The following is a 13,373-nucleotide window of genomic DNA, read 5'->3' as shown; positions in this document are numbered from 1 at the left end:
CTATGAATGCAATCAATTGGGTCACTTAAAATTGGAATGTCCAATTTACAAAAAGAAGATGGAGAAGTCAAACAACAAAAACTTCAAGGATAAGAAAAGCAAGAAAGTATATATCACTTGGGAAGAAAATGATATGAACTCTACAAGTGATTCAGAAAATGAAGTTATAAATTTGGGACTCATGGCCAAAGATTACGAAAGCGAAGAAGAGGTAACATCGTCTAACAATGATATCTCTATTACCTTTGATGAATTGCAAGATGCATTTAATGATTTACACAAGGAATCTTTTAAACTTGCAAAATTAGTATCATCATATAAGAAAACAATTTCTAACTTGGAAAAAGAGATTTCGAAATTAAATAATGAATTAGATGATCTTAAAACTGAAATTAGTATAATAAATTATAAAGAAGAAAATCAAGAGATTAAAAATAATTTAGAAACAAATAAAATAAATCATCCATGTTCAACATGAAATAGATTTAAAGAAGAAATTAGTAACCTAAGAAACACTCTTGCATAATTTACTAGTTGAAGAAATAATTTGGATATAATATTAGGAAAACAAAAATGTGTATTTGATAAGGAAGGATTAGGATATAATCCTCAAGAACAACAAAAGAAATACAAAAATTTCTTTGTTCCCACACAAGTTACTAGTTCTCCATTCACAACATGTTTTTATTGTGGAAAGAAAGGTCATAATTCTTCAACTTGCTATATTAGAAAGAATTTTAACAATCTCAAGAATATGGTATGGATTCCTAAAGGTTCTTCTGTTATTACTAACATTAAGGACCCAAAGAAAGCTTGGGTACCAAAATCAATTCATTCTTTTTCTTGAAGGACTCCAAAGACCAAACTTGGTACATTGATAGTAAATGTTCCAAGCACGTGATAGGAGACAACAACAAAGGAAAAATACTTGGCATTGGAAGAATTGGTACAAACTTCTCAACCTCCATAGAAATTGTCTTACTTATGAATGGTATTAAACATAGTTTATTGATAAATCATAATTTGATATGTATCTTTTCCTTTAATTTAGCTATTTTACATTCCAGTCATGGCTAATTATAGGATTTAGATAGATATGTGTGTTGTTAGGCCTAATTGGATAGTTGGGAATTATTATTCAAAATTTTCGCTGTTTTTGGGCTGATGAACATGTCTCGGTTTTCAGGCCATAACTTGGGCTGTGGTGATCCAAATGGAGCAAACTCGGTGGCCCTGGAAAGCTAAGACAAAGACCTAAATATTTACAGAAGGAGCCGTTGGCAAATTCGTCCATCTAGAAGGTCCAATTCGGTGGTCAAAAATCGGTGCGGAAATGGAATCCAACTCATCCCACCAACAACACCAACTCATCCCACCAACTCTCCCATTTCGTTTTGTCTACTCTTTTCCCCATTATTTTACAATTTTTTTGTGTTGTATGAAGGCTATAAATAGGCCTTCACTTCTCCATTGCAAGATGTCCCAAACACCTTCAAATAAGTTACTCTTGGGTGTTCTTCTACCTCCCTTTCTTCTTCTTCTTCTCAATTTCTTCTTAGTCTTTCTTGTTATTTAATGTTATAATGTCTTTTAATTTTATGGATAGCTAAGTTTCTAATTCAGCTTGTGGTAATAAGTTCTAATGGATTTTGAGGTTTGAAGAAAATTTTGTGTATCCTCAACTCTTAATAATTGAATTTACCTTTATCTTTCTATCTTGTTTATGCTTATATAATTGAATTTGAATTGATCACTTAAATTCATTACATAAGATGTTCTCATTAACTCCTTGAACTAAGACCTATGTGATGCTTACTTACATTGGACTTAAGAAGGAATGCAAGACCAAGAATTATGTGACACTTGTTTACATTAATTTTGAGAAAGACAAAGGAACATTCATGGACTTAATTGATTGACTCATTAATTGTTTGCCGATTCAAGGACTTAGAGTTTAACTAGGGATTAAATGTGAATGAATAATTCTAACCTTGTTAACTCAAATCATGTTTGCTTAAACATTTGAAGAATCTCCTAAATTAATTGACGCTTGATTGATTAACTTTGGGACAAGCAAGATTTGATTAATTAAATTCTCCAATGGATGGCTTGTTGGATTCTTGGACTTAGAGACCAAATAGGGATTAAATTTGGACGCTTGATCCTAACCTAATGGACTCAAATGATGTTCGCTTGAACTTTGGAAAGAATCTATTTAAGTTTTGTTGGTGCTTAACTAATTGAACTTAAATGCAAGAAATTAATTATTATTTGAGATTGAGATTTTGAACCAAGGATAAATCCAAAGAACGAAAATCCACAAGTTGAAGTTTTTATCATTTAAGTTTATTATTCAACTTCTTGTTCTAAAAATTATATCAAACTCCAAACCCCCCCCTTTTCCAAAATTTTGTTAATATTGCTAATATAATAAAAAGAATTTCCTTTGATCCTCGAGAGACGACTTTAGGGCACTACTGTGCTACAAGTTTAAACTCATTTTATTTTGTGTTTGATAGAGGCTTCGACAACCTCTCGTCAAATTGGCGCCGTTGCCGGGGATTAAAGGTGTCATTTTGTTATATTAGATATCTTTCATTTTATTTTATTTTCATTTTCTCTTTGTATTTTTGTATAGTGTATGACAAGATCTTCTACTAGTCCTTTACTTGATTTGGATCCTGAAATTGAAAGAACACTAAGGATAACTAGAAGAAGACTTTTTAGAAATACTTCTAATAATCAAAACAATAACATGGCTGATAATAGGACACTAAAACAATTAGCTGCACCTGATGTTTCAAATCCACCTTTATGCATTCAATTTTCTGCTAACGAGGATGACTGTGAACTAAAATCAAGTTTAGTTCATTTGTTACCCAAATTTCATGGACTTTCAGGTGAAGATCCCCACAAGCACTTGAAAGAGTTTCATGTTGTATGTTCAACCATGAAACCCGCTGGTAGCAATGAAGAAAGCATAAAGTTGAAAGCATTCCAGTTTTCACTAGTTGATGCAGCCAAGGAGTGGTTGTATTATCTCCCTCCTAAAAGAGTCACATGGGATGAAATGAAGAGGCTGTTTCTAGAAAAATACTTTCCTGCTTCTAGAACTGCAGCCATAAGAAAGAACATATGTGGCATCAAGCAAATGAATGATGAAACACTGCATGACTATTGGGAGAGATTCAAGAGGCTGTGTGCAAGCTGTCCACAACATCAAATCAGTGAGCAACTTCTAATTCAATACTTCTATGAAGGTCTCTTACCAATGGATAGAAGCATGATCGATGCTGCTAGTGGTGGTGCTCTAATGGATAAAACTCCTGCTGCTGCCAAAGACTTGATTGCAAATATGGCAGCCAACACACAACAATTTGGTGCAACAAGAGGAACTAGTTCAAGGTCAGTAAATGAGGTACAATTATCTAGTACTGAACATCAAAGACTAGAGAATAGATTAGATGAATTGACCTCTTTGGTGCGAGGATTGGCCATGATGAAACAAGCGCCTGCTAAACTCTGTGGCATTTGTGCTTGTCCCTCTCATCCAACTGATGCATGCCCTCAGCTACAAGAAGATAATCCCGAAGAAGTAGCTGCTGTAAATAACTTCCCAAATTCCTCACAACCAAGAAATGACCAAGCCAGAAATAACTTCAATCCCAGATACAATGATCATCCTGGTTTCAGATGGAGCAACAACAACACATCACAACAACAACCATTTCCAAATAGGCAACCTTTCCAACAAGCTCCAAGGCAGTCAATGCAACAACCACAACAACAACAAAATAACCCTTCCTTGGAGGACCTTGTAAAACAAATGGCAATGCAAAACCTGCAATTCCAACAAAGAACTGATGCTAGCATTCAAAACTTGGAAAAGCAAGTGGGACAAATGGCATCTTCCATAAGCCAACTTCAAGCACAAGGATCAAGTAAGTTGCCTTCTCAAACTATTCCTAATCCTACAGGAAATGTTAGTGCCATCACGCTTAGATCTGGAAAGATTGTGGAAGTTAAAAATGATGTGAAACCTGCCACTACATCTGAGAAATCTGAAAACAAGGAGAAGCAATCTTTCCAGTCAAAGGATGAAGAGCCAAGCATTCCACTACCCTTTCCACAAAGAGTTTTACAAACTAGGAAAGCTGAAGCTGAAAAAGATAAAGAATTGCTTGAGACTTTCAGAAAGGTAGAAGTAAACATTCCTCTGCTAGATGCAATCAAACAAATCCCTAGATATGCCAAATTCTTGAAGGAAATGTGCACCCATAAAAGAAGGCTGAAAGGGAATGAAAAAATAAGTCTGGGAGAGAATGTTTCTGCTATCATTCAACCAATGCCTCAGAAATGCAAGGATCCAGGTACGTTCACTATCCCTTGTACAATAGGTAATTGCATATTTGAAAATGCCATGTTAGACTTAGGTGCATCTATCAATGTCATGCCTATGTCTATCTTTAAATCTTTGGGGCTTGGTCCTTTAATTCCAACTGGTGTGGTGATTCAACTTGCAAATAGAAGTAGTACTTACCCTTCAGGATTAATTGAAGATGTCTTAGTTAGAGTAGGAGAACTAATTTTTCCTGCTGACTTTTATATCCTAGAGATGGAGGGTGAAACTACAACTAAGGTACCAATCATTTTAGGTAGACCTTTTCTTAAAACTGCAAAAACAAAAATAGATGTGCATGCTGGAACTCTTTCCTTAGAGTTTGGTGATAATATAGTCAAGTTCAACATTCTAGATGCCATGAAACACCCTAGGGAAGAACACTCTGTATTTCACATTGATTTGTTGGATGACTTGGTTGATTGTTATGCACATGACCATTTATGCATTGAATTTCCTGACATACATGATCTTGATGATACCATAAATTGTCATTCATGCATAAACAATAAATCAGAATGTGCTGCTTGTACTGAAATAGAAGAATTTTTAAGCACTAACAATTTTGCTGAGGAATATAAAAAAGAAAAATATGCAGAAATTTTAGCTGCAGAATTGATAACAACAAACAGAATGTTGCCCTCCATTGTGCAACCACCAGCATTAGAGCTAAAACCGCTTCCTGATCATTTGAAGTATGCTTACCTTGAAGAAGGTTGTAAACTTCCGGTCATTGTTGCAAAAGACTTAGATGCTGAACAAGAAAGGATGTTGTTACAAGTTTTGAAGGACAACAAAAAGGCAATAGGGTGGACACTTGCAGATCTCCCTGGAATCAGTCCTTCTACCTGTATGCATCGGATTCTCCTTGAAGAAGATGCTAAACCAGTAAGGCAACCTCAAAGGAGACTTAATCCTCAAATTTTGGAAGTAGTAAAGAAAGAGATATCTAAGTTGCTCCAAGCAGGTATCATATATCCTATCTCTGATAGCAAATGGGTAAGTCCTGTTCAAGTTGTTCCAAAAAAATCTGGAGTGACTGTAGTAGCAAACAAAGACAATGAACTAATTCCAACGAGAGTGCAAAATAGTTGGAGAGTTTGCATTGACTATAGAAAATTGAACCAAGCCACAAGAAAAGATCACTTTCCGTTGCCATTCATTGATCAAATGCTTGAACGATTGGCTGGGAAATCCCATTACTGCTTCTTGGATGGATACTCAGGATACTTCCAAATCCACATAGCACCTGAAGACCAACATAAGACCACATTCACTTGTCCTTTTGGAACTTTTGCATACAGAAGGATGCCATTCGGCCTATGCAATGCTCTTGGTACTTTTCAGAGATGTATGGTAAGTATTTTCTCTGAATTTCTAGAAGATTGTATGGAAGTTTTTATGGATGATTTCACTGTCTATGGGTCTTGTTTTAAAACATGTCTAGATAATTTATCCAAGGTGCTACACAAATGCATTGACTCTAATCTTGTCTTGAATTTTGAAAAATGTCATTTCATGGTAAAACAAGGCATAGTTCTAGGTCATGTCATTTCTGAAAGAGGTATTGAGGTAGATCCTGCTAAAGTAGAAGTTATTTCTAGTTTATCTTACCCCGCATGCGTGCGGGAAGTGCGTTCCTTTCTTGGTCATGCAGGATTTTATAGGCGCTTTATCAAAGACTTCAGCAAGATAGCATTGCCACTGTCTCGCTTGCTACAAAAGGATGTTGAATTCAATTTTGACCAAAAGTGCAAGGAGGCATTCCATACACTGAAGAAAGCTTTGACAAGCACGCCTATAATACAACCACCATACTGGACACTCCCTTTTGAACTGATGTGTGATGCATCCAACTATGCTCTGGGAGCAGTTTTGGCCCAAAGAATGGGCAAGGCACCTCATGTCATATATTATGCTTCTAGAACTTTGGATGCTGCACAAGCCAGTTACACTACCACAGAAAAGGAACTTTTGGCTATTGTTTTTGCATTAGACAAATTTCGATCTTATTTGCTAGGTTCCAAGGTGATAGTGTTCTCTGATCATGCTGCTTTGAAGTTCCTACTAAAAAAACCAGATGCAAAACCTAGGTTACTACGGTGGATGCTTTTACTCCAAGAATTTGATTTGGAAATAAGAGATAAAAGTGGAGCTAAAAACTTGGTTGCTGATCACTTGAGCAGAATTGAACAACCACTTGATCCGATACCCATACATGATACTTTTCCTGATGAGCAATTGTTGAAAGTTCAGACAATCATTCCATGGTTCGCCGATTTGGTAAACTTTCTTGTTGCTAATGTTCTGCCTAAAAAAGCATCTAAATCTTACATTGCTAAATTAAAGAGTGATGCAAAATATTTTGTATGGGATGATCCTTATCTTTGGAAATATGGTAGTGACCAAATAATTAGGAGATGCATACCTGATCATGAAATTCACTCTATTCTTAGCTTTTGTCATAATCATGCATGTGGTGGTCATTTTGGTCCCCAACGAACAGCTAGGAAAATTTTGGAATCAGGATTTTATTGGCCTACTATTTTCCATGATGCATATCAATTTTGTAAAACTTGTGAACAATGTCAAAGGACTGGTAATATAACTCGAAGGAATGAGATGCCCCAACAACCTATGTTATTTTGTGAAATTTTTGATGTTTGGGGTATAGACTTCATGGGTCCATTTCCCACATCCTTTGGTTTTGTTTACATTTTACTTGCTGTTGATTATGTATCCAAGTGGGTGGAAGCTAAAGCCACTCGAACTGATGATTCAAAAGTTGTTGTGGATTTTGTTAGGTCTAACATTTTCTGCAGATTTGGCATTCCAAGAGCCATCATCAGTGATCAAGGGACGCATTTTTGCAACCGCAATTTGGAAAGCCTCTTGAGAAAATATGGTGTTGTACATAAAACTGCTACACCGTATCATCCTCAATCAAATGGACAAGCTGAGGTGTCAAATCGAGAGATAAAACAAATTTTGGAGAAAACAGTCCAACCAAACAGAAAGGATTGGAGCAAGAGACTTGAAGATGCTCTGTGGGCTTATAGAACTGCATACAAAACACCAATTGGGATGTCACCTTTTCGATTGGTCTTTGGTAAAGCATGTCACCTTCCAGTGGAAATTGAGCATAAGTCATATTGGGCAGTAAAACAATGCAACTTAGCTTATGACAAAGCTGGCATGGAAAGAAAGTTGCAATTACAAGAACTTGAAGAGATTCGCTTAGAGGCTTATGAGAACTCAAAAATGTACAAAGAGAAGACCAAAATTATCCATGACAAAATGATATCAAGAAAGGAATTCTCTGTTGGACAAAAAGTTCTTCTTTACAATTCTCGCCTCAAGCTCATGCCCGGAAAGCTTCGTTCCAGATGGATAGGACCTTTTGTAGTTACTGATGTGTTCCCTCATGGAGCAGTAGAGATCAAGAGTGAATTATCACAAAATAAATTTAAGGTCAATGGCCACAGACTAAAAATTTTTCATACAAGTGAAGGATACCAAGAGCAAACTGTTGAGGAACTCAGCTTGCATGATCCATTCCAACCTCCATAAATGAGGGAGTTTCTTTATCCTCTCCTTTTATTTCACTTGTCGTAATTTACATTGCATAACATTGAGGACAATGTGAGATTTAAGTGTGGGGGGGATTATTCGTTAGATGTTTTTGTTATTTTGGGTTTTATGTTTGGTTGTTATGTAAAATTTTGCATGTTTCTCTTTGATTTCTGGGTTTTGATAGTTTTTAGGCACTTGCTTCACTCTAAGATATGAGTTACTTGATGTTACATGGATTGAAATCCCTGTCTTTCTCTGCTTGTAAAGTTGATTATGAGGTTTGAGAGGTTGAATTGAAGGTGACAGATATACCCTGTGTGAGGAATTAAGCCATTCTCTATTCTTTCTTGTGTGATATGCCTCTTGATTGCTTGCACAGTTGCCTTGTCTTGACTCTATTTGATACTTCTTGATTCACATGCATGTTTGGATATGATTAAGGCATTTTTGTTCCTATAAGCCTCTAGCCAAATAAGCCTACCTTGAATTAACTCCTTTGATAACCCCTGCTAAGCCTATTTACCCTTCTTTATTTGAAGCTCATTACAAGCCTTAAGTGAAAAACCAAGATCACCTTAACCTTAGGGAATTTTGGAGCTTTGGAATAGTTTTGGGAATAAATTCTTGAATAAGTAAGGGATGTATCATTGGTTATTAAATTTTGGCTAGTTAATTCTTCCTGTTGTATATGTCTTAGTGTTTCATGATGTGTGAAAAAAAAAAAAAAACAAAAAAAAAAAAAAAACAAAAAAAAAAAAACAAAAAAAAAAAAAAACAAAAAAAAAACAAAACACAAAAAAAAAAAAAATAGTCGTTTTGAGGAAAAGGAAAATAATTGGTGTTGGAGGTGTATTAGCAATTTTTGGGTTTGCTCTTATGCTTATTTCATACTTATTCCCCATTGCTCCTATAGTTCCTCTGGTTTATAGCTACTTATCCTAAATTTTATCCCACCTTGTCCTTGACCACATTACAACCCTGAAAAGACCTTATGATCCTTTTGTGCATGTTTATTGGGCATTGATTTTAGAGGCTTGCCAAGTCTATCTGTTGCTTGTTTTTTTTCATGAGTGCTTTGAGAGTATACAGTTGCCTAGACACTTGAGAGATACAGTGATACAGTGCATCTTGTGAGGTTCTGTTACTTTTGATTCACCTCTTGAGCTGATTAATTATCTTGCCATGCCTTGAAATGCTTGGATAATTTCCATAAGTGTCTAGTTTCTCTGACTCTTTTTGTGTTGAACGTTGTCTACTCTTTTTTTTTTTTTTTTTCCCAGGATTCATTTAGGATTGTGCAAATCTATTTGTTTTCTTGTGTGTATTGTTTTCTCTGTTTCTTCCTGTTTCGTCATTTTCTTTGATATTGTTCTTTGCTTTGCTTTCATGATTTTGCCCAGGAGTGCAAAAAGCTAAGTGTGGGGGTATTTGATAAATCATAATTTGATATGTATCTTTTCCTTTAATTTAGCTATTTTACATTCCAGTCATGGCTAATTATAGGATTTAGATAGATATGTGTGTTGTTAGGCCTAATTGGATAGTTGGGAATTATTATTCAAAATTTTCGCTGTTTTTGGGCTGATGAACATGTCTCGGTTTTCAGGCCATAACTTGGGCTGTGGTGATCCAAATGGAGCAAACTCGGTGGCCCTGGAAAGCTAAGACAAAGACCTAAATATTTACAGAAGGAGCCGTTGGCAAATTCGTCCATCTAGAAGGTCCAATTCGGTGGTCAAAAATCGGTGCGGAAATGGAATCCAACTCATCCCACCAACAACACCAACTCATCCCACCAACTCTCCCATTTCGTTTTGTCTACTCTTTTCCCCATTATTTTACAATTTTTTTGTGTTGTATGAAGGCTATAAATAGGCCTTCACTTCTCCATTGCAAGATGTCCCAAACACCTTCAAATAAGTTACTCTTGGGTGTTCTTCTACCTCCCTTTCTTCTTCTTCTTCTCAATTTCTTCTTAGTCTTTCTTGTTATTTAATGTTATAATGTCTTTTAATTTTATGGATAGCTAAGTTTCTAATTCAGCTTGTGGTAATAAGTTCTAATGGATTTTGAGGTTTGAAGAAAATTTTGTGTATCCTCAACTCTTAATAATTGAATTTACCTTTATCTTTCTATCTTGTTTATGCTTATATAATTGAATTTGAATTGATCACTTAAATTCATTACATAAGATGTTCTCATTAACTCCTTGAACTAAGACCTATGTGATGCTTACTTACATTGGACTTAAGAAGGAATGCAAGACCAAGAATTATGTGACACTTGTTTACATTAATTTTGAGAAAGACAAAGGAACATTCATGGACTTAATTGATTGACTCATTAATTGTTTGCCGATTCAAGGACTTAGAGTTTAACTAGGGATTAAATGTGAATGAATAATTCTAACCTTGTTAACTCAAATCATGTTTGCTTAAACATTTGAAGAATCTCCTAAATTAATTGACGCTTGATTGATTAACTTTGGGACAAGCAAGATTTGATTAATTAAATTCTCCAATGGATGGCTTGTTGGATTCTTGGACTTAGAGACCAAATAGGGATTAAATTTGGACGCTTGATCCTAACCTAATGGACTCAAATGATGTTCGCTTGAACTTTGGAAAGAATCTATTTAAGTTTTGTTGGTGCTTAACTAATTGAACTTAAATGCAAGAAATTAATTATTATTTGAGATTGAGATTTTGAACCAAGGATAAATCCAAAGAACGAAAATCCACAAGTTGAAGTTTTTATCATTTAAGTTTATTATTCAACTTCTTGTTCTAAAAATTATATCAAACTCCAAACCCCCCCCTTTTCCAAAATTTTGTTAATATTGCTAATATAATAAAAAGAATTTCCTTTGATCCTCGAGAGACGACTTTAGGGCACTACTGTGCTACAAGTTTAAACTCATTTTATTTTGTGTTTGATAGAGGCTTCGACAACCTCTCGTCATTTATCAAGTGTGAGTCAATCATGTGATAAAGGTTTCTCTATATCTTTTGATTCACAAAAATGTCTTGTTGAACATAAAAATAATGAACATGTTATAATTATAAGAAACAAAGCTAGACTAGTTGCTAAAGAATATAATCAAGAAGAAGACATAGATTATGAAGAAACATATGCACTTGTAGCAAGACTAGAAACCATTAGAATGTTAATAGCCTATGCATCTATAATGAATTTCAAACTATATCAAATGGATGTCAAAAGTGCATTTCTAAATGATTTTATTCAAGAAGAAGTATATGTTGAACAACCATCTAGATTTGAAATCTTATAATTTCCAAAGCATGTCTTTAAGTTGAAAAAGGTTATATATGGATTAAAACAAGCTCCTAGGGCATGGTATGAAAGACTTAGTAAATTTATTTTGGAAAAAGAATTTACAAAAGGAAAGGTTGATACAACATTAATTTACCAAAAGAAAAATGAATGATATTCTTAAAGTGCAAATTTATGTTGATGATTTATTTTTGAAAGTACAAATGATCACTTGTGCAAAGAGTTTTCTAATGATATGCAAGTGACTTTGAAATGTCCATGATGGGCGAGTTAAATTTTTCCTTGGACTTCAATTTGGCTTGATTTTTACCTTTGGATTATTTTTGTTATTATATTCTTTTTGATGTTACCAAAGGGGGAGAGTAAGGATAAGGATCACAAAAGGAAAAATACAACACTTATCTTAATCCTCTACTTGACTTTTTGATGTTGCCAAAGGGGGAGAGATAAGACTGCAAAGGAAAAGAAAATGTTTATTTTCTTTCTAACATTACTGAGGGCTAAGTTTGTCTAAAATATTTTGACAAAAATATTCTTGATGCCCAACTTGACACTTATGTTTTAAAAATATAAACATTGATCTCTACAATCTTTTTCAAAACATAAGTACAACTCCTTGTATAAAATAAAAGGAACTTCAATCAATGCTTTACTAAGAGGGAGTTTAAGGGGGAGTGATCGAAATATATTGTTTTATTTTCTTTCCCTTTACAGTGAATTGTCATCATCAAAAAGGGGGAGAATGTGGAAGAAAATATACACAAAGTTTTGATGATGCCAAAGCATTGAAGAAAATAAAGGTCAAGTTAAAGCAAGTTGATCAAGAAGCAAGATCTCAAGTAATAACTAGATAAGTCTTGACTGCTTAGCTTAGTATGTAAAATGAACTTTTAGAATTTGCAAATTTGACTTGGCCATTAAAATAAGAATTTCAAGAAAACCTAAACTTAATACTTTTGAATATAAGAATAAGTTGTTTGAAAAGAAAGCAAAAACAGTATTCAAAAGATTAAATAAAAATATTTTTAACTGGAAAATAGAAGCTCTTTATATCTTAGGTTTTCATAAGCCAAAACAAGTGACATGTTTCTGGTAATCGATTACCACTTGCTGTAATTGATTACCAGAGAAAGAAAACCTTTCAAAATGTTAAAATGCTCTCTGGTAATCGATTACCACTGACTGTAATCGATTACCAGAAGAGAAATTTCAAAATTCGAATTTGAACTATACAACGTTTCAAACATTTTGAACTTAAACCGTTGTAATCGATTACCAAGACTTGTAATCGATTACCAGAGCCTATTTTATGAAAAATTATAGAGAGTTACAACTCTTCATGAAAAGACATAACTCAAGATACAATTGTCTATAAATACCTATAATTTTTCAGAGAAAGGTGACGAACTCATTTGTGAAAAATTATCTTTACAAATCACTTGGCCAAAATCATTTGCAAAATCTCTAAAGAGTTCATCAAAGATCATGAAAGTGTAATATCCACTCTTCAAGAGAGTCATTCTGTATTACTTAATAGATCATTGGATCTGTAAAGGAGAAAGGGTTTTTCTCCTTGTTGGTGTTTGAATCTCAACACAAGGAAAGTGAGTTCTGAGGTGTTGGAGGATTCATTTTCTTGTAAGGTTTACAAGAGTAGTGGAATTCTCAAGTGGGAGACTTGAGGACTGGATGTAGGCAGGATTGGCCGAACCAGTATAAAATCAAGTTTGCAATTCTTCTTCCCTACACTTTTATTTATTTGTTATTTAATTGTGTTTGAGTTGTTCTTCATCATCATTCTTTACATGCAAATTTGTCTAAGGAAATAAAGTGATAAGAAAGTAATTGGAAAAGTTTTTATAAGAGGAAAATTTAGAAAACTTAATTCACCCCCCCTCTTAAGTTATACGAGGCTAAGGGACTAACAAACACGAAGGTGACCAACTTCACCTTCTGAGCGAGGGGACAATCCATAACGTTGAAGATCTTCTCGATCTCCGTTAGCCAATTCATAGCAGCATCTGGGTCATATCCTCCTTTAAAGGTAGGTGGGTGATTTCGCTGAAATTGCTGCAACCAGTTAGGAGCGACCCCAGCCCTATTGTTA

General features: G+C 34.6%; 1 protein-coding gene across 1 annotated transcript; it reads left to right on the top strand.

The window, feature by feature from the left end:
- The first annotated feature begins 990 nt into the window (after positions 1-990).
- Positions 991-10,105, top strand: LOC145954314 (uncharacterized). Its single transcript, XM_083068329.1, has 2 exons — positions 991-3,941; positions 9,579-10,105. The coding sequence occupies exons 1-2, from the start codon at positions 2,642-2,644 to the stop codon at positions 9,635-9,637; spliced, it is 1,359 nt and encodes a 452-aa protein (XP_082924455.1). The 5' UTR covers positions 991-2,641; the 3' UTR covers positions 9,638-10,105.
- Positions 10,106-13,373: the final 3,268 nt, after the last annotated feature.

The sequence above is a fragment of the Cajanus cajan genome, chromosome 2 (genome assembly GCF_000230855.2).
Source record: "Cajanus cajan strain Asha chromosome 2, NIPB_CcT2T_4, whole genome shotgun sequence".
NCBI lineage: Eukaryota > Viridiplantae > Streptophyta > Magnoliopsida > Fabales > Fabaceae > Cajanus > Cajanus cajan.
Note: the sequence above shows the minus strand (reverse complement) of the source record. Positions and strands in the feature narration are given on the sequence as shown.

Bases quoted from the DNA above. Each gene is read 5' to 3' on its own strand.
- LOC145954314 (XM_083068329.1), top strand. From the start codon at position 2,642: ATGACAAGATCTTCTACTAGTCCTTTACTTGATTTGGATCCTGAAATT. The intron at 3,942-9,578 runs GTAAGTTGCCTT...CTCGGTTTTCAG, and splicing joins ACTTCAAGCACAAGGATCAA to GCCATAACTTGGGCTGTGGT.